This window comes from Mus musculus, chromosome 4 (assembly GCF_000001635.26).
Source record: "Mus musculus strain C57BL/6J chromosome 4, GRCm38.p6 C57BL/6J".
NCBI classification, from domain to species: Eukaryota; Metazoa; Chordata; class Mammalia; order Rodentia; family Muridae; genus Mus; species Mus musculus.
The window spans coordinates 152337609-152361751 of record NC_000070.6 but is presented as its reverse complement, the minus strand read 5'-3'; the positions used below and the strand labels follow the sequence as shown (position 1 = coordinate 152361751).

At 55.8% G+C, this 24143-nt stretch overlaps 1 protein-coding gene across 11 annotated transcripts in view; it reads right to left on the bottom strand.

Annotated features, from left to right (window-relative positions):
- The window catches only part of Chd5 (chromodomain helicase DNA binding protein 5), a 51549-nt gene extending 28443 nt beyond the window's left edge, over positions 1-23106 (bottom strand). For 6 of the 11 annotated variants that reach the window (XM_006538929.2, XM_006538933.2, XM_006538930.2 and 3 more), the window contains exons 1-9: positions 22722-23106; positions 13689-13816; positions 8023-8211; positions 5553-5671; positions 4894-5132; positions 3133-3254; positions 1941-2064; positions 1022-1188; positions 710-931 (exon numbers count right to left, since the gene is read on the bottom strand). In XM_006538929.2, coding sequence (XP_006538992.1) covers positions 710-931; positions 1022-1188; positions 1941-2064; positions 3133-3254; positions 4894-5132; positions 5553-5671; positions 8023-8211; positions 13689-13816; positions 22722-22800 — 1389 coding nt within the window. In that variant the 5' untranslated portion in view covers positions 22801-23106. Of the gene's footprint in view, positions 1-709; positions 932-1021; positions 1189-1940; positions 2065-3132; positions 3255-4893; positions 5133-5552; positions 5672-8022; positions 8212-11635; positions 11787-13688; positions 13817-22721 lie in introns of those variants that run through there. The other 5 variants (NM_001081376.1, NM_029216.2, NM_001369243.1 and 2 more) reach the window with 4 other exon arrangements.
- Between the last annotated feature and the right edge of the window lie 1037 nt (positions 23107-24143).

The following is a 24143-nucleotide window of genomic DNA, read 5'->3' as shown; positions in this document are numbered from 1 at the left end:
CACTGGCACACATGCGAAGCCCACACACGGCAGGAGCCCAGATGCATACACAAGTCAGGGAAGCTGCAGGACAGCCCAGAACCTATGGGATAGGATACCCAGCACTGGGAGACAGAGCAAGTCCACACATGGGACCTTCAGCTGCCTACAGTGTCCGTAGTCAAGGGATGAGGAGAGAATGTTGTCCCCTGCCTTCATAAACTGAAACTCCAGACTGTGGGGTCATCACTCTGTCAAAGCCTAGGGACACCATGCCCAGGGTGACTCAGGGACCCAAATCCAAGTGGAAAGGTCTGCTGTGGCATGGTCTCAGGCAAGCTACTGTGTCCTCCTGAGCCCCATACTCCAGCTGAAGAGGAATTCTGGTGAGAGCTTGCCTGGTATATAGGCCCTGGGTTCCATTCCCAAGCAACCCCAAAATAACTCTTGAAAGTCAATTAAGAGGTGGAGGATGGAATTAGAGCTCAATGGGAGGCCTCCTGGGTTCAGTTCCCAGTAGGAATGCGATGTGCATGAGGTTCTTAGCGCAGAATAAATTCTCAATTAACAGTCCTAAGGGAATTCAGGAGAGAGCAGGCAGGGTGAGGCCGTGGGCGTGGTCTTCTGTGGTTGAGTTTGTTGGGGGCGTGGCCTGGGTCAGCAAGGTGGGCGTGGCGCCAGGAGCGTCAGGGGCGTCAGGGGCGTCAGGGGCGGGAGGTATAACACTCACTGTACAGCGCGGGCAGAGCCATTCACCGTTCGGTATCTCCGGCAGCGGCGGGTTGAGGCAGTGCAAGTGGTAGGAGGAGGGACAGGCATCACAGCACAGGAGCTCGCCACCGTCCTTGCACACGCGGCAGAACTCCATGTGGTCATCCTCCTCTTCCTCGCAGCCGCCCTCCTCCTCCTCTTCATCATCATCCTTCGGCTCCCACTGGATCCCCTCCTTCTCCTGTAGGGAGGAGTCCAGGTGGATGCACCTTGAGCCGTGTCCCCAGGCGATGGCCTGCCAACCCTAGTCCGGACCTCAGCCACGGCTTACACAGTGTGGGCAGCTCCACTTGCCCTCTGGAGCCTTCTCCAGCTCCGGGTCCAGGCAGACTAGGTGATATGCCCTCGGGCAGGTGTCACAGAGAATGATCTCGCCTCCCTGCTGGCACACCTCACAGTAGTCCTGGTGGTCTGTCTCATAGCCGTCACCATCGTCAACTACGATGGGAGAAGGCTAATGGTGGAGGTCTGCCGCACATGACCATTCCCACTACCCCGACTCGACTGGCACATGATAGGCGTTTAAATTATCTCAAGCGGATGGACAGGTAGACCAAAGAGTAAAGAAATATTAGGGATGGCTGTGGAGTGTGAAGGGTGGACAGAGATGGGGGAAGGAAGGGCGGGGCAGAGAGAGGGAAGGGGAGGGGAGGGGAGAGGGAGGACAGAAAGCCAGTGTGCATGGAGAAAGAATAACAGAGAAGGCACGCCTTTAATCCAGAACACAGGAGGGGCATCTCCATGAGTTAAAGGCCAGCCCTATCTACATACCAAGTTCTAGACCAGCTAGAACTATGTAGTGAGATCCTGTCTGAAAAATCAAGACAGAGAGGGAAAGAGGAAGGAGGGTGGGTGTTTGGTGGGTCTAGCTCCATGGGTAACTGATGGGGGGACTGGAGGGTGAGCTGAAGTGCCTGGTCCACTCCCCCTCTGCTAGGGTCTAGCATTAAGAAACCCTGGCTTTCTTATTTCCTCCTCCCTAAGACATACAGTAGACAAGGGTGGTTGAGAGAGCACAAGGTTGGGAGAGGCTGGGACATGAGGATGCCCTTCCCCCATTCTCTGAAAACCGCCCCCTCCCCCATCATGGAAAAGGACCCGCCTCCCACCACGGAAAAGGCCACGCCTCCCATCATGGAAAAGGACCCGCCTCCCACCACGGAAAAGGCCACGCCCCCGAGAGGCCCTACTCCTCTTCTTCTTGCGCCTCCTCTTGTTCTTCTTGCCCAGAGCTGCAGAGCACTCAGAACGCACAGAAGAGCTGTGGATGCTGGCATTGTCCAAGTCTGAGTCCTCCCGTTCATCCTCCTCGCTCTGAAGGGAAGGAGGTCGGGTTGTGAGTCAGGGCCTACCCTGGTGATTTGGGTAAAGCAGAGCCAAGGAAGCTCTGAAGTCTCCCTGTGGCTTCACTCTGTCCCCCAACCCAGCTAGAAATGTGTGCTAGCGCACAGCCTGGATGCCCCATCTCCTCCCATCGCCTGCTCTCAGGACCTCTGACACCTCCACAGTTCTTCTCCACACTGCTTCCCCAAACTCCTACATGGCCTTCAAGGGCCACCCTAAAGAACCCCTCAGACACAACAGAAGGACCAGTGAGAGCTGAGCTGGCCTACTTCATCTAGGGCAGAGCCATGCTCCTTCTACGTATAGAGGAGGGGCTGTGCTCCTTCGAGAGCAGCTACCCTTGAGACCTGACACTCTCCCCCACCAAATGACAGAGCAAAGCTTTGGCCCTCTTCTCCACCCTTGGCAGAGCTGGGAGGACAAGTGACAGCGGCGCAGGTGGACTGAGGTGACATGAGACCTGGGGCTAGAGGAGGAGTCGTGGCTCCAATCAGCCTGGTCAAACAGGCCACCCTCCAGGGCTCCACCCTCGGAGCACAGCTGGGTAAAAGACCCATGAAGGGCAGGCTGATTGTCTGTCTGCTGGATAGAGCCACTGTGAGCAGCACCGCAGCCAAGCTCAGCAGTTGGCCAGAGGGAGCTACCTGGTCAGAGTCTAGGCTAGATGGGTCTTTGGAAGGGTCCGGTGTACACTTATAAATGGGGAAACTGAGGTCCAGAAGGCCTGTATGTACAGAGACTGGGAGAGGTGTGGAGAGCTTCCCTCAGTTAGCTGGGGGGGGGGGAGGGGGCACGGGGGAGGGGGATGAACATGGCCCACTCTCTGGTCAAAACAGTGCTCCCCTTACCCACACAAGCACAGTCACTGAGAAAACCCTTCTCCCCGTCTCGCTCCATCTCACACACACAGGCACACACTAAGGAACCTTTCTCTCCACATACACATATGCATGCACATGCACATATACACACACCTGCACACACATGCACACACACATATTCACACATGCACACGCGCATGCACACACACACACTCACCGAGGAACCCTTCTTCCTCTTGCTGATCCCTCCGAAGCGGAACTTGAGCCCTGCCACTCTCTTGCCCCTGCCCTTTTTCTTGGAATCTTTGGCGCCTTTGTTCTTCTTCCTCACTCCGGGCCCTGGACATTGTGACAAGGGTTGCCGTGACCAACACTGCCTCTGATGGCCCGCTTCTCCCCTGCCACCTCACTGAGCCTCCGGGACCTGGCCGTATGCACTGTCACCCACTCCGGATGAGAAGGCTGAGGGCTTCTTTTTGTTGTTGTTGTTGTTGTTTGTTTTGTTTTGTTTTGTTTTTTGAGACAGGGTTTCTCTGTATAGCCTTGGCTGTCCTGGAACTCACTCTGTAGACCAGGCTGGTCTCGAACTTAGAAATCCGCCTACCTCTGCCTCCCAAGTGCTGGGATTAAAGGCGTGTGCCACCACGCCCGGCAGGCTGAGGGCTTCTAATCTTGCTTGGGTTACACAGGAAGACAAACCTGAATCCGTCTGCCTGTTTTGGCCACCATGCTGGCCAAATGTTGGTATAGCCAGGGGAGCCATGGACACTTACAAATGCCTACCACCTTGGGAACAGTTCTACACAGTCTGACCAACCTTGACTTCCTAACCAGCAGGGCCAGCTTCTAAAACAACACAACCCACCTGGATCCAAAAGCCAGTCCATCAGCCTCCCAAACCATGGCTACCACTCCCAGCTTTCTTATGCCCCTGGGCTGCAAGGCGACTGATGTGCCATCTAGGGAATGATGTCCCTGTCCCCACCCCAGCAGCCTAGAGCCAAACATGGTGCCTAATGGTAGGCTCCACACCCTGGCCAGGTAGCCCTGTTCAGTCCTCCTCTGGCTATGCCCCATGGCGATGGGGACCCAGCTGCACTTGGGGCATGCCACAGAAAAGCTATTTCAATCTTTTTAGCTCTGAACAGGCATCTCAGGGGGTCAACGGCTCTGCAGGAGCTCCTGGGCAGGGGGAAGTAAGGACTGTGAAAGATGGGTGGACACAGAGATGGGGCAAGAAAAGACCTGGCCTATGACACTCACCCACCAGGCACTCTGAGACATGAAATGGGGCTGCCAGGCACAATACTGAGCACTGTCCCAGACACCAAAACTCTGTGTGATGACACAGGGGTTCCCAGTCTCCTCTCAGCCCATCAAACCCCACATCAGAGCACTAAGAAGACATAGTGTTGTTAATGCCCGCACTGGGAGGAGATTGGAGTCCCCAGCCTCTCAGAAGCCAGAACTTCTACCCAGACTGTCGCAGACAGTCTATTCCTCCTCAACAGAAGGCCCTGCTTGCCCTCCCCACCCAGCCCCATCTGCACTGAGTCAGACTGGACCTAGGTCTCTTCGCTGTCCTTCTAGACCTGGTCACACTCCTGTGAGATCCCTCTGCAGGGACTTGACACAGAGAGGCCCGGCTACAGGAAGTGCTCATAGGAGAGGATCCAAAACTGCCTTAAACTTGTCTAAGTCCAAAGCTGGAACAGCTCCATCCTGTGGGCTCCCACCTCTATGCCCACAGTAGGGGTGGGTGGGGGATGGACTAGAACAACCCCATGCTGTGGATGACCCCTCCCTACCTCCATGCCCACAGTGTTGGGGTAGTGGGTCAGATGTTAACTCCCAAAGAAGTCAGCCCGAAGCCAGTTACAACACTGAGTCCTCAGTACAGATGCCCCCTAACAGCCCTGTAGGATCTAGAGGGCAGAACTGCCAGACAGGGCCGGTGCCCAGTCACCCATAGCCTTACCCTTGCCCTCTTTGGTCTTGGCCTTTCGTATGGGCAGAGTCTGGGGCACTTGCTGGGGACTGATGGCCAAGGGAGGAGCAATGGTCACTGTCTCCACGGCCGCGGCCACGGCCGCCGCAGCTGCTGCTGCCGAGCTACCCTTAAACGGGTTGTTGGCGCTGAATTCTCGCCACTTGGCCCCCAGGACAGTCATCATTTTGGACATGGGGATCTTCGGATTCTTCTTGGCAATAAGGGGCCTGCGGGAGAGAGACGGGAAAGTGAGGGAGGACACCCCTTTCTCTCACGCCTGCGAGGTGTGGCTAGCCCAGTAGCCCCTGGCTAGCCCAGTAGGGGCTGGGGAAGGACAAAGTGAGGCCATAGCACACCCCAACATACTCCTGACTTCTGGAGTGTTTTCATTTAGGCTGCAGACCAGAGACAGGCCTAAGCAGGCCATTCCCCACAGAAGGACCCAGGACGGGGGGCCTGTGCGGGAGGTAGACCCAACCATCTGCTATGTTAAAATGAAGGAGTCCTGACCCCAAGCCCTTCCCAGGTCAGGGGTTCCTCTGATAATCCTCCCCGTCTCAGGAGTCCCCGCTGCCTCTCCCTCCTCCCCACTCAGATAAGCACAACCCTCATGGTCACCCAGACACAGCAGTCAGCCCCTGGCCCACCTGAGGAACTGGCTGAAGGCTTTGTAGTTGGTCAGTGTGTGGTAGTCATCCTCAGAAAACAGGTAGTCCACGTCGTCCAGCCCCCACTCCGCCATGAGTTGTCCCGAGGACTTGGGCTCCTGCAGAGACATGGCCAGAGGTGGGGTCAGACGCACGGGCCCTTCTGACCCACCTCCTTGCTCTGAGAGAGTAAGAAAGGGGCAGTCTGCAAGCTAACAACAGCTCTCACCCTCCCCTGGGACAGTGAAAGTCACACCCATCCTGTCCCAACAACCCCACCGACACCCCCACCAGTGGCATGTCTCGGACTCCAGCTCACAGGACGACACTGTGAGTTTTAAAGCTGAGACTGGGGAAAGATCATGCAGGAATGCAGATGGGTGTGGGACAGGCCGCTCAGCTAAGAGAGAGACGCTCTGGAGACAGACAGACAGACAGGACTGAAGTGGTGGCCCAGCAAGGAGCAGAGCTGAGAGAGTCCCTCAGCCACTTCCCAGATGTGCTGCTAAGGAAACTGTGACAAAAAGCTCAACGGAGCCATCACAGGGATCAGAGAGCCAGTGGCCCATGGGACTGGTGGCCCCTGATGAGCCAGGATCACAGGAAGTGCTGGTTGTGGGGAAAGGTCTCTTTTTGTTGTTTTGTTTGTATTGTTGTGGTTGTTTGTTGGTCTCTCTACATAGCCCTGACTATCCTGGAACTTGCTATGTACACCAGGCTGGCCTCAAACTCAAAGAGATCGTCCTGCCTCTGCCTCTCAACTGCTGGGACTAAGGGTGTTTGCTATTATGCCCTTTGGTTTTTCGAGACAGGGTTTCTCTGTATAGCCCTGGCTGTCCTGGAACTCACTTTGTAGACCAGGCTGGCCTCGAACTCAGAAATCCGCCTGCCTCTGCCTCCCTAGTACTGGGATTAAAGGCATGTGCCACCACGCCCAGCTATGCTTATGTGTATGAATGCTTTGTCCACTTGTTTGCCTTCTAACTCATGTGTACCCGGTGGAGTCCAGAAAAGGGCATCAGATCCCCCAACACTACAGTTATAATTATGAACCATCTTTAGGTGCTGGAAGTTGGACTCAGGTCCTCTTATGCACTGAGCCAACTCTCCAGCCTCCCCATGGGTCAGTTCCAACCATGACTCTCTGCCAGATAACATCAGCGAGACGTGGGTAAATTAATTCACCTTTCTGCCTCAGTTTCTTCATTCTGCCTCACAGAAAACTAGCATAGGTGTGTAGGATGAATACTTTAGTGACTGTTGTGCGGCCCAGACAGCTTCCTCTCCCCCTGTACACCTTTATAGTGCACAGTTCCTGACCTGCCAGGGCACACAGACCCCCATCCATGGAGGAAGAGAAAGAAAAGTTCTTAGCCTTGGGTGACACCAGAAAATGCCACACAGAGCCCCATCTGCTCTGATCCCTCAAGCCCTCTTGGAAGCTGTCTTTCTGCTCCAGCAGTGAAAAGCCACCCAGCTGGTGCAAATTCTTCCTGGGTTCCCAGTATCTGTGTCCCAGAAACGGCCTGCAAAGCAAGAGGGCTTAGGAACCTGGTTCCACAACACCTCAGAGATAGTTTCACGAGGGACACCCTCCCAGTGCCAACCTGCCCCCTCAGACACACCCAGCCATTCCTGAGAAACATGGAGGAAACACAGAAGCAAGCAGACGATGGTGTCACCAGGAATCCAAACAGCTCCTGGAAGTTAATTTCTCAAAACTGTCCCCATGGCTATTACAGTCATAGCTGATTCATAGCACACCCACCAGTGACTAATGGGATCACATTGGGTGTCAGGACACCCCCAAGAAAGCAATTCTTCCCACAAGCACTCCAGTCTTCAATCACACGTAGCCCTCTGCCGCCCAACGGTGACTGTGTTAATGTTTACGATGCCACGTTGTGGCTCACAAATGATTCCTGGTGACACAGGGTCATCCACCCACAAGCCAGGGGTTGGCCTCAGTTCAATTGCAATGCCTTGACTTGCTTTCCTCATGCCCAAAGGACAGCCAGACCCATCTTTACAGCCACAGGCACACACCTCCAAGTTCATTGAGAGACTGGAGGAACACCCACGTGGGCGGGACTGCAGAGTGCACCAAGCACCCAGGCAGAGCTGGCCACTCAGGGCTGTCCGGCAGATGCTAAGTGGCAAAGATCCCATTTGCTGTTTCATTTCCCCAAATTGCTCCAAGCAAGAGGTTCCCAACACCAAACTTGAGTGCACACTATCTATCGTCCTCTCCAGAAACAGCTGCACGCTCGGGTGGGCGAGCTATTGCCAAGAGCAGCCCCAATCTATCAGCAAGACACCGCACGGTTGCTGTCGCAAGCCCTTCTGGCCACAGGCCCCTCGTGATCTGTGTCCGACATCCCAGTGTGTGCACGTACACAGAGTCTCCCTGACTCCAAACTCCGAGCTCCTCCTCCGACATCCTCCTGTCTGGCCCCGCCCCAGCGATTACCTTCAAGCCTCCGTCGTCGTTATCATCTTCATCCTCACCCCTCTTTTTCCGCTTCTCCTTCTTCTCCTTCTTCTCCTTCTTCTCCTTCAGTTTCTTCTTCTTCTTCTTGGTGGGGGAGTAGTCGCTACCTTCGCTCTCTGACTTCTCTTCCAGGTCCTCCTCGTTGTCTGACATCTCGTCATTGCTCCCCTGGAAAAGACAAGGGGAGCGGTGAGGGCGCAGGACACCCCAGAATGCCGAAGACCTGGGGCAGCAAGGCCTGGTTAAGTTACTCGGCCACCAACTTTCTTCACCCATTGTGCACTGGTGAAGGAGCACAAGCAGAGGTGAGTGGCAGATGGTGAGATGATCCACAGAGGAACCAGACTTCTCCAGGCAGGTGTCAGCTTCTGTTTGGGTCAGAGTGGATTTGGGAAATATAATGCCACTGTACCCCAAGAACTCCTGGTAGAGGCCATGATGACCAAAGCCAAATAGCCAAGGAAAGTTCCAGACAGGAGCCGACCCGTCTACCCTGCACCCTGTACTGCACCCGTGGATGGGGTGAATGCACGGAGGACCAGCTCTCCAGAGCAGCCACGGTACAAGCCTGTCTCCAGGCTGGCCACTCCACCTCAACCATAGAAAAAGGTAAATCAGGCAGCTCTTAAAATTGACTGGATTGTGTTTCCTGTCTGTACAGGCAGAAAATGGCCCATTTATATGGAGATGAGGGTGTTTACAGTCATAGCATACCCACCAGCAAGATACCGTCCCTGGAAGGAAATGGTTTGCCCAGTTTGGAGGCAAGAGAACAGCAGAGCCCTGTCCTCTCCCACTGGGGTCTGCAGGGGCAGGCTGGCGCCGTCACTACGATTACCAGTTCGGGACTTGTCCCCCTTGTGATTGCTGTGAGATATTTTTCAGGTAAGCAACGACAGGTGTGAGAAGAGATAGAGAAAGCTGGAGACATGAAGACTAAGCTATGAAAGACAGTCAGGAGAGGGAAGCAGGAGAGAAAGAAAGGAGATGAAGGGGAAGAAGGGGCAACAATCTTGGGGGGACCCTGAACCATTTTCTTGCCTGTCCCAGTAGAGAACTTCCAATGAAGCAACATCCCATCAATTAGCTGAGGTTGGACATGTCACCAATCAATTATTGTCGCTGAGGTCTTCCCTGCAGTCCGGCTGGGACAACCCCACCCATAGGCTCTCTTAGGCTCTCCCGGAAGCTCAGCTCAGTCTCCCTCATAGAAGACTGCACCTGTCACCTGCTAATCGATCACCAAGTCAGCACGCTGACAAGGTCTCCTTGCTTTCTCAGAATACTGACTCTGCCCTGGACCCAAGGGGCAACTCCCAGCTCCCACACCTGTCGGTAACATGGAACCCCACAGCCACAGTTCCCAGTGGAATTCAGATGGGGACAGTCCCTTCCCCCAAGGTAACAGAGACCAGCCAGCTCTTCAAGATCATGTCCAAGAGATACAGAGAGAGAGAGAGAGAGAGAGAGAGAGAGAGAGAGAGAGAGAGAGAGAGAGAGAGAGAGAGAGAGCACACCATACACTTCAGCACCACAGACAGCAGCTGCAACCTGAATGGCCTGCCCATGGATCCTTGCTAGTCTGGGATATGTTCAAGTCATTGTAACCACCTGAACTTAAACTCTCTCAACTGCACAGTGGTGAGAGAAACCAGGGAGATTGTGCACACAGAGGCTGGTGTGGATAGTCGTGCTCAGAGACTGGGGTAACTAGGGAGAACCAGTTGATCACCGTGTGTCCTGGCAGGGAACTCAGACCAGATCAGTCTGCATTCAGAACCACAGATGCCCTTTACTCCCGATACAAGTGGACCACACCCAGGCAAGAGCAGCAACCCTCAAATGCTGATGATGCTGACGGGGAAGCAGACGTTTTTCCACTGGGTCATGGGTAGACAACTGTTGCCTGGTAGCTGCTCAGAGCCTCTAACTGGGAAGAAGACACTGCCATACCCGGGGTAGTGCAAGAGGGGGGCAGAAGTGGCCAGCGCAGCTTAGAGCCAGAGGGAGAAGAGGGCACGAGGGAGGTGGGAAGGCGCCTCCAGCGGACTGAGATGTCTAGCAGAAGCAGCAACAGCCTGTGCAAAGCACGGATAAGGGGCGGGGCTTGCTAAAGCCGAAAGCCTGGCCTGGACAGGACTCAGCCAAGACACACTCCAGAGCTGGGTAGGAGGGCAGTGGGCAGAGCTGGAACCCAGCAGGCAGCGTGGAGCTCAGGCTAGAGGTCCCTTTTCTCCATCCATCTACCAAAGCATAGGCAAGATGTCTACCCACAGGGAGAGAGGACCCTAACCTGCAGCCCCGACCCCCAAGCCCTCCTCTCTTCTCCCCTGCCCTGCCTCTTCCCAATAAAGCCAGCATATCCTGGGTCACCCCCACAGCCATGCCGGCACACCACAGTGGAGTACAAGATGAGTCTGAGTCCTGGCAGAACCTGAACCAGCTGTCCCCATACTTCCTCCACTGGGCCTCCTCCTCTGCTGGCTGCACATCATAAAAACATCCCGCCTCTCAGAGAAGACAGTGAGGAGGAAACACTGCAAGTGGATTCGAAAAGCATCCCCCACAGAGCAATGTCATATGAAAGAGAAGAAGGGAAAATTGACCCAGAACCACAGGGAGAGGGACCACACCAAAGGTAGCCAGCCCGGCCTCTGAGTTTGAGGTCAGCTGGTCTGTATGCTAAATTCCAGGCCACCTAGTGAGATCCTGTTTTTAAAGAAGAGTCCGGTGATAAGGAGGTGGGCCACACCCCATTCAGGAAGGAGAGACAGACCTGTAAACCTCTCACAGAGCTCCCCAGCCAATCTCAGTCATCCTGAGGTCTGAGAGCAACCAAAGCACACAGAGGCTGTAAAATCAGGATGACAGTTGGACCTTGGCACCGTCCTTCATGGGTGTAAAGGTCCGACCCTGGGCATGACTGTGTAACAGAGCACTTGGGAACCTCAAGAGACACATGCAAAGCACTTCAGATGCCACACCCAGGTTGGAGCAAAGAGGGTTCTCTCTGCTCAGCCCCCCTTTTCCTGTTGAGAGCACAGCCATGGCTGGTGGAGACCCCAAACAGTGAGTCCAACACAACCCCTTCTCCCTCCCTGATCCACAATTTCTGAATCCAGGCCCTCCTATCTTGCTCTCTCCCCACCCCCTTTCTATGCCCAGCCCACATCTTGTCTCCTGAAAAAGGGAAGAAAAAAAAACAAAACAAAACAGTATTTAGACTTAAAGGAAGAACTCGGGGAGTTGGTCATTCTCGACTTGGGGTCCTCCAAGACTGAGAGGGAAAAAGGAAAAAAAAAAAAAAGAATGAAATCTGAGCCTCCCATTCACCAGTGTTATAAACAGTTATAATTTAGCACTGAATAATTGGTTGCCATGGCAACCGCTGCAGTACAGGTTGAAATCAGTTCTCCCTCCTGCGCTCCCGGTCTGACAGGGAGCTTCATCTACATATGCTCAGGTTCCGGCTGCAGCCCGGTTATTTTATGTAAATCAGAAACCAGGGCTTGCTGCTTGCCTGTGTGCGCCCCCCAACCCCCCCCCCCCACACACACACACACTCCGCCCAAACCACTGCCTTAGAGCCCACCTGCTCCAGCTCCTCGGCGCCTGGCACGAGTCACCTGGTGGGGGATGCAGCGGTGGGGTCGGGGGAGGAAGGAGATTCCCACACCCGTGATCCAGGGCTGCCGGGTGGGTGCGTGGGCGGGCAGACGGCTCTTCCTCTTTGTAAATAGCATGCTACAGACTGCCACCCCCCACCCCCAGATCCTGCAGCTGGTGAGAGAGAGCCAAGCTGCTGGATGGAATGGGATGGAAAAGGAGAGGGAAAAGCACCCCTGGTCAGAGGGTCACCACCATATAGTGCAACCTTGTCTCCCTCCATGCCCCACTTTTTTAAAGAGGCAGTGCTACATCTTAAGGAAAGACCACCACGACCACCGGGGCAGAGGAGAGAATGAAAGAGAGAAGGGAGGAATGGGAGGGGACTGGGAAAATGAAGTGGAGAGAGACTGAGAGAGATGAATACGGCAGAGGAACCAAGCACGGGCTGGAGGAAGAGCCAGTGTGTGAAGACCGAACCAGAGGAAGACGGTACAGGGAAAAAAACACAACCATGTCCTCAGAAAAAGAGGCCTAGAGACCCAAGTCAGTGGGCAAAGATTTCCCGAGTCTTACCTTGGAGGCCACCATACCCCCAGCCCTACAGCCCCTCCCCATCTCCAACCTCCTTCCTACCAGAGCCATGGCAACCCCATGCCTTGCCTGGCCCGGGAAGGAGTGAGAAAAAAGACAGCCTTGCTTAGAATGGAACCCTGGGAAGCCCTGTTGGGGCTGCTTACAGCTGACAGGGTCCCAGCCTATGGCCTGGCATTTGAGAGCAAGCCGGGGGAGGGCCCTGTCCTCTGCCAGAGGATCCCAAAGCCCGGGGCAGGGAACAGTGGCACCAGAGTGGGACTTCACAGCTTCAACCAGAAAGTCGGGGCACCTGAATCCCAGGGCTTCACACACACACACACACACACACACACACACACACACACGCACGCATGCACATGCACACACACACCAAGATGCAAAGCAAGGACAGAGTAGGGGTGGGCTAGAAGGGACACTGAAGGACTAACTGGCCTAGGGGGGGGTGCTATGCATTGCTAAGGGGAACCCTCGGGTTAGGCTCTGCTCACAGCCCTAGACAAGACACTGTAACAGAAGAGAAAACACACAGGCTTCAGGTCCCTCAGATGTCCCTGATCCTCTCCACGGTCATCCCTCACTTGCCGGGTCCACATCTGACACGTTCCCAACAAAGGAAGAGGACAGAGTCGAGACCCCCGGGTGGGCAGGGGCTCCCACCTACCCTGCACCATCATTCTCTCTCCTTGCTTCTTTCTACACTCAGCCTGCATTCTGGGGACCCAGGAAAACCAGCTTAAAGCCTGAGTCAGGAGCACAAGGCCATCGCTGTCTTTGGTGGACCAAGTACATAACCCACCATCCCAGCAGGGCTGCCCAGAGATGCAGGGGTTGAGACCTGTGGCTTTAAGCTACATGCCTGCCTCAGTTCCCTGTGACTTTAAGCTACATCCTTGCCTCGGTTCCCCACACCACCCATGTCCAAGGGCGATCCCAGAGATGAAGCACATCAGCACGAGGCACATGGAAGGGTCATGTCATGTCACGCCACCTCGCCTCTTCAGCCTTGAGTCCCAACTGCTCCTATCAGAGCCACCAGAACCAGGAAGCAAAACACAGGAGCATTTAGGTCCCCCGGCATGGCCCTTACACACAGCCGGTCCTCTCACTAGATCCTCCCCGTGTTGGTTTCTCTGACTTTCTCTGCTTTCGGTGCGATTCACTAAGGAGACAGAGGCTCCTACAGAGCAGCCTGGGAGAGGACAGGCTGCGCTGCGGCCACCAGGATGCCTGTGAGAAGATGCTGACAGCCAGGGATAGTGTCACGGTGTCCCAGCTCAGGACAGGACAGCTGACCCTCCAACTTTCTTAAGGAACAGAACATGCTATTTCCATCCCAGGGGCATTTCTTCATGACATTTCCATTCTATGCAATGCAGGGTCCCGGCCCACCCCGCCACACCACGCCCTCCCCGACGCCGCGCCACGCCCCCAGTGTGCCTCACCTCTTTCTTCTTCCTTTTACCTTTGGAGGACTTGCTCTCTTTCAGCTTCTTCGGCTTCTTCTTGGGAAGACTCACGGGCTCTGCAGGGAAGAAGTCCTCAAAGCCTTCAAGGCCACCGTCTTCTTCTTCTGCAGGAGTTGGAAGGGAGAGAGAGGGGTGACCTTCAGTTTCTCTGAGCCAGAAAATGGGACACAGAGCCAAAGGCAGGCCACGAGACCCCCTACACCACCACATGCCACCATCGAAGCCATGGGATCACGGTCCTAAGTCAAGGGACAACAGTCATGTCAGCTCTGGTAGACGGCACAGGTCACCTGCCCTCTCTGACCTTTCAAAGGTCAAATAACCACCTAGTCATGAACTCAATACTCTGGTGTCCTTACTGACCTGGGGGAGAAGTGGCCTCGTGGCACACCAGTATCATAGCTAGCTGGCCAAGGAGGGCTGGGACCCAACAGAGACCCCAAGCTGAGGAAAACCTGTCCTGGCCCCCCAGAGGTTCAAGTACAGCTCAGATGTGACTTGAGAATAAGACAATAAGAGACACGGGTCCCATCAGCCAAACACTTAATGGAATCGGCACAATAATCAGTCATGGGCTTGATAAGTTCCCTCTTTGGTTTTTGGTTTTTCAAAGATGGGGTTTCTCTGTATCCCTGGCTGTCCTGGAACTTGCTCTGTAGACCAGGCTGGCCTGAGACTCACAGAGATAGATCTGCCTGCTTCTTCCTCCTGAGTGCTGAGACTAAAGGCATGAGCCACCACTGCCTGACAACAGGATTCTCTCTTACTGAGGTATTCAAGACCACACTGCTTCCCTGCCTAGCTCTGTGCAGGAAATCAATACACACGCCCAACATAGATGCACAGGGCCCAGCCCATTGCACACGTCGGTTTTCCAGAAGTTGCCTGTGAATCCCAAAGTCTCTCATTTCAATTAAAGGCCAAAGCCAGACGTGGCTGAGCATGCCTGTTGGAGGACAGCTTGCTGGCCAGCCACCCAGCCTAGCCAAATGGGATTTAAGGTCCAGTTAGATATCCTGTCTAAAGGTAACAAGGTAGAGGGTGACAAAGAAGGCACTGTGTCTTCCTCTGACCTCCATATCTGTATGCACCCCCACACTCAGGTGCACACACCACACACACATTTTTTCATTAAATTCCAAGAGGAGTTAAGGTGGACTTAGGGCCTAGGGTCATTTAAAAAGTGGTTAAGTAGCTCCATGCCACCCCAAGAGGAGAAAGGGACTCCTGATGTCCTGGGGGGGGCACATGGTTAATGAAGCCTGACCCCTACCCACTGAGGAAATCCAAGTTGAAACAGTATTTCCATGCATCAGACTCACGTGACCTCAGAGGAAAGATAGTGAGGGTCATCTGCAGGTCACCAAACCACCCAGAGTAGAAAGACAGTGGGGGGGGGGAGAGAAAGAAGCAGCCCCACCCAGAGGGGCAAAGGAGACAGGCAGTCATGGGGGGTAGGGAGGAGGAAGGGGGAGAGCCACGCAGAGGGGCAAAAGAGAGTTCCAAAATGAAGTCGCTCCAAAGGCCCAAGGACTTCTCCAGCCCATAACCTGGCTCCTCTGGCCCGACCTCCTGTTCTGTGCACAGTGAGCGAGCATCTAGGGGTGACCAGACAGTAGAGAAGAGCCTGTGCTCCGCATGCATGCATGCATAGAGAGGCATCACCCATCTCTCAGGTCCCACACCAGTCTACCTGCCAGCCTTGAATCTCTTGAACTCCAGAGTCCAGAGGGAGGAAGACAGGTCCCCACTGGTTTTGGTGGCTCCGCAGACCGGGTGGCTAGCCAATCACACATACCCCACCCTCAGAGGGCACTGCGTGGCTATGATCCCCTTTCTGAACCCTACACAGTCAATCTGCACATTTAGATCCTCCTACAGGGGCAAAGTACCCCTTGGCACCAGGACCCCCATCCAAGGAACAAGCAGCCCTGCCTGCCAACACAGCTCCCCAGAATCTCCAGGCCAGGGATAGTGTGCAGCCAAGTTCCAGCCCCCTCCAACTGTACGGATGGGAATCCAGAAGAGCAGCCAGCCAATACAGAGAGGAGAAGGCAAGCTCCAGGTAGGACCGGAAGCCGCTGCAGGAAGGCAGCCTGAGTACAGTCCAAATGCCAGTCATCCCTGGAAGACTACCACAGTACCGAGCTACAGAGAAGTACCACAGTACTTAGTACCACAGTACCCAGCTACAGAGAAGTAGCACAGTACTGAGTACCACAGTACCCAGCTACAGAGAAGTATCACAAGTGAGTACCATAGTACTTAGTACCACAGTACCCAGCTACAGAGAACACAGGGCCCATGTAGTGGGTACAGCTGTTGTGGTCTTGGCAGGACTCCAGAGCACAAGGGAGTGGGCGGTTCCTGACTTAGGCTACCACGGGCCAGGGATCCAAGCTGAGGCCAGGTGATATTGGAAGTAACCCAGGGCTCCTCTGAGCTCTAATGTGCCAGAGGCCCTCAGTGTCCGGTGTCATCTAGGTGTGGTGGAGTCTGGGCAGCTGCGCTGAGAATGGAAGCAGGCCAGGCTATGGTGACCAGTGGGATACCCATCCATACCTGTGTACTCTCCCAACACCACAGACACCCAGCCAGCCAGAAGCTCCCAGCCCCTGGGAGCCATCCACAACGGTTATGTAACCAGCTCCAGGCTGATGCAATCCCGAGGGGGCCCTTCTCCCTCCTGCCTGCTCTGGGCAGTCCTCTGTCTCCACCCAGCAGGGGAATCCCCAGGCTTAGGAAGCCAGCCCAGCACATGTCCTCCAAGTGACCAGCAGAAGAGATGGGGGGTGGGGGGAGGTGCACAGGTAGCTAGGAATGTTCTGGAAGGAAGCCTGGGGTCCACTCGTGGATACTGAAGAGGGCAGGAAGTAGCCCCCAAGCTAGCTGCAACTCATCCAGAACACACACAGACACACAAACACACACACACACACACACACACACACACACACAGCTCCTCCACAAGACAACCTCACAGCCCAAGGCTGCCTGCTTAATAATGAAAAAAAAATTTTTTTTCCTCTGGGAATTTTTCAGAGCTCGCACATGAGGATGGGGGACCCAGCTCTGACCATGCCTATCTCTAACAAGCATTTCCTGTCCTCATGTAGCTTCTGGTAGCCCTGAGGACAGACACCTGAGGCGTGGCCTGTGACCCTGGCTCCACCCATCACCCACACACTCAGTCTGCACGGACGGACGGACGGACGCTTCAGCTCCTTCCTCCCACATGAGCCATCCCCCTCTGCAGCAACAGGTCCTGAGCCTTCTAAAAGCAAGCTCACCCTCAAGAGAGTCACCCTCAAGCAACCCCATGGGCTGCCACACCCAGGACTCAGACCTGTGCTGTCTGTCAACCCTGTTCCTCCTCCCCACAGCCCCATCTGTCAGGCGCAGGTCAGAGGATGGCTTTAAAACAAAGGGTCTGTGGCCCATGGGGGAGACGCAACTCCTCTACCCTGGAGTGAGGGAGTTTGCCCTGCCAACAGTCAGCCGCTGGAGGCTTGCCCCAGTGCCCTTCTGGCCTGCCTGGTGGTACCCTCAAACACCAGCCCCGCCCCGCCCCGCCCCAGAGCTGGAGGTTCCATCGATCCAAGGTAGCTATAATTAGGACCATTAGCTTGGTAACTCCTTACGTGGCCCCAGTCAGAATTGGCTTGAGGAGCAAGGGAGGCTACTTCCGAGACCAGGGATGGGACACAGCTCAAGGGTCGTGACAGAATCTGTCAGGTAAAGTGTTTTCTGCTCTCTGCCCCTTGTCAGCTGGCCGCACAGCCCCCAGCGCAGGCCTGCATCATCCAGCTGCCACTGGGTGAGCTGAGTGACCCTTCCCAGCTAGTAACTTATAGCAGTGGCACTGAGCCAGGTGTGATGGCACAGGTCGCTAATCCTAGCACTCCACAGTCTGAGGGTAATATCAAAGTTTGAAGACAACCCAGGCTACGTAGCAAGACATTGTCTCAATAAGATATTTCAATGCCCCCATTTACAGATTTACTCTAAGGACCTCCTCATCTGCCCATATCTCGGCTCCACCGATATCCGAGGGGACAGTCTTGGCAACATGGGCCAAAGGCACATACCAGTATGTGAGGCCTCCCCTTGCTCCACCCTCCAGGCCTTGGACTGCCCAGAACTCAGTATTTCAGCAGTGTGCCTTGTGTGTCAAGCCCAGGACCACTGAAGTGACTAAAGTCGGCTCTGGATCTGAGAGTTCCCAGAGCCTGAGAGATAAGTGTGGGGGGGCCAAATCAGGACAGATCTAGAAGTCTACACCCAGGGTGAAGTCCTGGCTCCAGGCCCCACTTCCTGTGAGGAAGAACAAGCCTCCAGGAAGCTTTTCCAACAGGACTCTCATAGAAGTTATGTCATCTGGTTCTGTGAATGGGAGGACTAGGGGGTCGGCAGAAGGAGCTAAGACAAGATCTCCATCACTTGTGTCTGAGGTGAGCAAATGAGCCATTGATGGAGAGCCAGCTCAGTCCCCTGTTCTTCCCAGAACCCAGGGAATAGGGGCTCCTTCCAGTTTCGGACCCTACAACCCATCTCCAAGCAGGGAACAGGGCCACCTAGTGGTCAGGGAGGAAGAAGGCCAAAGACGCACAAGGGCTTTTAACCCCCACCCCTTCCTGACCCGGCGCCCTAAAGGCCTGCCCACTGATCATTCATCTTTGAAATGGGCTTCATACTGTAGCCTTCTTCCTGGGCAGAACTGTGAGCCCCCCCCCCCCCAGGGCTGGGTGCATTTCAGTAACACAGAAAGAATCTAGGAGGGGTCACGGGGTGGAAGAACTCTGGGATAGGACTTCTGGATATTGAGAAGCCTAAACTAAAGATCTCATTCATCTCTGGGCCTCCCCCTGTGGCACAGGCCCTCGGCAGATCCAGAGCAGTGCAGCCACACAAGAGGCGATTAATAATTTATTTATGACATTTAACAAAACCCAGACATCACCTCATTGGCATCTCATAAAAGAAAGCGGCCGTCCTGAGAATGAGGGAGGAGAGAAGCAAGAGAGGCTCTTAGCCTAAGTGACTGGGAGATGGGAGAGTGAAGATGGCCCAAGGAAGCAGGCAGAAGCCCCCCCGGTCAGGTGCAGGGCATGGTGGGAAGAAAGAGGCAAGGAGTAGAAGACATGGAGATCAACACCGGAGGCACGTCACGGGAAGACACAGGGACGAGAGAGGCAGAGATGCCAAAGAGACCAGATAAAGACTGATGGAAAGAACGGAGCAAAAGAAAGAGCCAGGGAGAGGCAGATGAAGCCAGAATTACAGAGATGAAAGGTCTCACGGGTTCCTCGGCAAGACACACACACATCCAGAAGCCTGGTGCGGCAGCACATGACTTTAATCCCAGCCTAGCCTGGTCTATATAATGAGTTCCAGAACAGGGCTAAATAGTGAGGCCTTGCCAAGAAAAAAAAAAAAGAGCCCCCCAGAAACACTGATTAGGACCTGGCTCAAAAATATTAAAGAAATCTGTGTTGAGTAGGTAGATGGGTAGATGGACAGAAACAGGTGGATGAATAATGAATGGATGGGTATAGTGGACAAATGGACGGTGGATGGATGCATGCACGCAGGAACGGTGGGTGTGTGGATGGGGAGAGCTTGTGAGTGGATAGGATGGTGGGGTGGATGGACAGATGGATGGGGAGCTTGTGAGTGGATAGATGAGTGTGGGATGGATGGACAGACAGACAAATGTTGAGTATTAGCTGGCAGACAGAAAATGGATGGATAAATGGATTGGCAGACGGATAGATGGATGGATGGGTGGATGGGTGGATGGATGGACAGATGGGTGGATGGATGGATGGATGGATGGATGAGTGGGTGAGTAAATGGGTGGATGGATAGATGGGCAGATGAATAGATGAGTGGGTGGATAGATGGATGAATGGATGGATGGATGGATGGATGGATGGATGGATGGGTAGGTGGATGAATGGATGGCTAAGTGGTTGCTATTGTGGATTGATAATCAGATGCTTGGGCGGTGCTGAAACAGTCGAGCTCCCTGGAACATCCCTACTCCAAATGAAGGACCAGCTTAGAAGCATGGGCCCTTTTGAGTCATGGCAGCCACTCTCTCCTCATCTCTGACCCTAAGGACCCTGAGACACTCCCACAGGGAGCTCTATAGGATGGAAAGCAAATCTCCCTGGGACCAGCAAGAAAACAGGCTAGGCTTACCAGTTTGAAAGTGATTGCAAAAGGGCTGGACCAACCAACCATGGAGACCTCCAGCCCAGCAGAGCCCACCTCTGAGGAAAAGCCTTGAGGAGCCCTTTCCTTTCTGCCTTCAGCCCCTCCTCAGGGTTCTCACTCCCAGCCCTCATTCAACCCAGGTTCCCTGGCTGGTACTTACTGGATAAGAGTGCAAGTCTCAGAAGCATGTCCTTAGGAAGGCAGGACAGCGACCCCCTATGGATGGCGCTCATTGCACCTGCCATGGTCAGCTGTGTGTCTGCGTGCGACGTGCGGGGCACTGTGACCTGAACGTTCTATGTGTACTATCTTACGAGACCTCATAATAACCTTCTATGAGGTAGCTGGTGCTAGACTCATTCTACAAGTGAGGGACACTGAGGCAGAGGGGCTGAGGGGCTGGTCCCAACACCACCGGACTAACCAGAACATTGCTGGGACTTAAGGCCTCCTCCATCCATCCAAGTCCAAGTCCTCCCTCTGAGCAGCACACTCCTCTGGGAATCTGGCAGCTGCACACCTCTGAGCCTCCCTGACTCTGTTCCTCACAGCAGTCCCACCCACCCACCACAGAACTGGAGAGGGCTGGCCAAAGCAAAGCCCCCTGTAGGAAACAGTGCACAGACTCCCTCAAACCCAAGTCCAACTGCTGCTGGTTGGGCCTTAGTGTGAGGCTTCCGGAACACTGGCTCCTCCCATCTGGCCGGGGGGGCGGGGCTACGAGGTCACTTTCCTGGAGCTCCTCCCACCACGCGGAAGAGGGCCCTGAGAGGCAGCTAGCCTAGCGGGGAGGCAGCCAACACTGCTGACAGACTTGACTGGGCTAGCAGGTTCCCACATTCAGGGCACCAGAGATGCCCTAGAGACTCCTTCTCACGATTAGGCACCATTTCTCGGGTACCCTCCGTCCAGATTGCAGTTAGGGACTCCGCTTGGGGGTACTGACAGAGGGTCCAGAGCAAATAACCCCTCCAATGGGCCAGAGAGTCTGTGGTGAGGAGGAAAGCGGTGTCCCATCATGCAATGCAGCTGGAATCTACATAGACAGAACAAACTTGTGAGCCAAGGACAGGAGTCGGGTAAAGGTCAAAGCCAGGGCCCCGGGACAAGATGGCACCTGCTGGGTTCCATAGCAATACTATCAGGCATCAGGAGTTGGAGCCCAGTGAGGCTGTGTGGGGAGAAGCGGCAGTGGGAAGACCAGATGGACCAATGGGCTGGGTCTAAGAAAAGAAGGGTCATTGACCAATGGCTAGGAAGTCCTGGAGGGAGTCTATGGTTGGGGGACTGGGGGGGGGGGGACAGAAACTTAGACCAGAGACCTGGAAAGATGCTAGCCTAGGATCCTGGAGGCTCCGGAGGCAAAGTAGTCGGAGTGGTTGATGGACAGGGCTCAGAATTCCCAGCTAGAGAGACAGAAGCCAAGTGTCTCCTCTGTATGGCCTTGGAAGTGCTCCTGAAGGGACTTGATTGTCCCCAAGGGACAATACCCCTGCCTGCTCAGGAGGGGAAAGGCAGATTAGGCATAAGAACTGAACCAAGATCCAACCCCAACAGCCTTGTGTGTGCACCTTTCTGAGGACATCCAAGACCTCACCAAGCCCTAAACCCTGATGCAAGCAAGGCCAGGCTGGAAGAAGAAGGGGACACTGGCGGTGTAATGGAAGACCTAGAAATGGGCCTGTTGACCCACAGTCAGCTGCACATCGTCCCTGTCAATGCCACAAAAGGCCACGCCCCAATCACCACCAGGGATCTTTGAAGAGTCAGGCTGCTAAGTAGAAAACAGCCACAGGTTTCTCAACGCGCTTGACCGCCGCCTTCCTCTCAGAGAGAAAGGGTCTGGCTGCTTCAGCCTGGGCTTGAGCAGTCAGCCACTAGAAACCATACCCCTGCACACCTCACCCCGTGGAAGGCCTGGATGAAAGGGGAGGGTTTGAGCAGCAGGCTCCTGCGACAGCGTTAAATCCACTAAACAAACAAGCTGGCCAGCACAAGAGGTGCCTGAGGGCAGGGGGTGTGGCCCCTGGTGAGATGCTAGGCTGGGAGATGCTGCTCTCTCCTGGGTGCGAGTGTGTGAAATAGCCTCGTCCTCAGGGATGTAGATTCCTGGGAGAAGGAGGCCCTTCTGGCCTCTCACAAGTCCCTCAGAAGTCCAGGAGGAGCCATGGACTTGGGAAGCTAAGAAGTGATACCCCTCAGAAGGGAGGGAGGGCAGGTGACAGGGTGAGGCCCTGCCAGGACGGGCGCAGTTAACTGAAAAATCCTGCAAGGTAACCCCTGAGGCACAAACACGAAGGAGGCTGAATTCTGAGCCGCAGCTGGCAAGGGCAGGGGCGGTGGCCCTGGGGCGTCAGGCCCACAGACAGGGAAGCAGGGTGGGCTGGGAACCCGGCGGGCACCAGGGCGCAAAGAACCCAGGGCGGCCTGGGCAAAGTGCTGGGGAGCGACTGTCAGGCGCCGGGAGCCGAGCCCGCGCTCCCCGGCTCGGGCATCGCCAGCTCCCCACGCGCGGCCCGTCCTCGCCCCGCCCGCGGCGCGCGCTTCCCGCCGCCTTCAAGGGCACGCGGCTGACCCCGGCTCGCCGCGCCCCCTCCCGCTCCGCAGCCCGCGCAGGCCCCCACCACGGCTTTGCCCGGGGGTCCCAGTGCACCCCGCCCCGCGCGCCGCGCCCGGGAGCTCGCCCGGCCCCGCGCCCTTGGCTAGCGCGGCGCCAGCAGGGCGGGAGCGCAGCCCGCAGCCTCGCGCCCCTCCCGCGTCCCGGGCCAGCAGGTCCCCGCGCCCCCTCACCTGACATCTCCTCCTCGTTCTCCATCTCCTCCGCGAACAGCCGCGGCAGCTCCTCCTCGGTGCCCAGCGGGCCCCGCATGCCCGGCGCGGGGGGGGAAGGAAGGTGGGCGCCCCCCTCCCGCCGGGCGCGGTGCCAGCCTTAACCCGTGCGCTGCCGGACGGACCCGCGCGGCGGGCGAGGCGGTCTCGGCAAGAAGATGGCGGCCGCCGGCCCCCCCAGCCCCCCAAACCTCCACCCCCCCGTTTCGACCCCGCAAGCTCTAGGCCGCCTCTGCCCGCACCCGCCAAGCCCGGGCCGCTCCGCCCACCGCGCCCCGCAGCGCGAGTCCCGCAGCCGGCCGAGGGTGGCGGCGGCAGCGCCCGCGGCACGGCGGCACGGCGGGGGGGCGGCACACATGCCCGGATTGTGACGTCCAGTCTGGTTGCTGTGGCAACCCCATCCCATCGTTACGCCAGCGCGACTAGTTAACAGCCGAGAACAAGTTGGGGGGACTAGTCTTGGGCAGCTCAGTGAGCGCGCAGTGGGGGGGGGGGCGGGTGCCAGGAGCTGTCGAGGTGCCCGCCCGACCCGGGACACGACGGCCGAGCTGGCTGCGGGAGCTCGATAGCCCAGGCGCAGGGAGAATCCAAGTGGTACCCCCCTGCGCACACCCCAGACAGGGCCAGCGGTCGCCACCCTGCCCGCGAAGGCACTTGGGCCTGAGAGTCAGGATGGGTGGTGAGCCAGAAGCTGCCCACTAGCCTTTTACACAGCGGACTTACCCCACCTCGTTTTCAGGCTACCACGTTTCCAAACCCCTTTCAAAAGAGAAGTCCAAGAAAATGTGTCCCACACTTATGGGTCACTCTGGTGACCGTGGGCATAATTTATCCAGAAAAATCCATGGCTTCTCACCCACCCACCCACCCACCCACCCACCCCCCGCCCCCAACACTTGCCCTCTTTCCAAAATTGGTCTGTGTCCAGCTCAAACACATCCAGGTCCCTGGAGCTCTGTATGGTCTGTGCCCTGGACTGCCACTCAGGACACCTGTCGCCTAGCAGAAGGGTTGGCGACTGCCAGCCAGTCCTGCTTGTTAGAGGTGAAGCTGGATGCTGGAGCCCTGGGGAGCAAGACTAGAATTTTAAATGAGAGCGTTCAGCCTGGTGCAGCCAAGGTCTCACAGCAACTTTAAGAGCACAGAAGTTGTGGGGTCACCAGCTCTCCAATCCCACAAAGTCCTGTAAAGTCCGAGTCATCCTCATGTCGTGCTTCTGGCTACACGCCGAGGGAGTGTACCTCACTGCCACCAGCAGAGACAGGTCCTGCGTGACCTGAGAGGGTAGGAACACAGGCCTGAGCTGAGCATTCAGGCATTACAGACCCACAGCTTCTAGTGTCTAGAGCTGTCACCAGAAGGGATTTCCCGGTCTTAGCACCT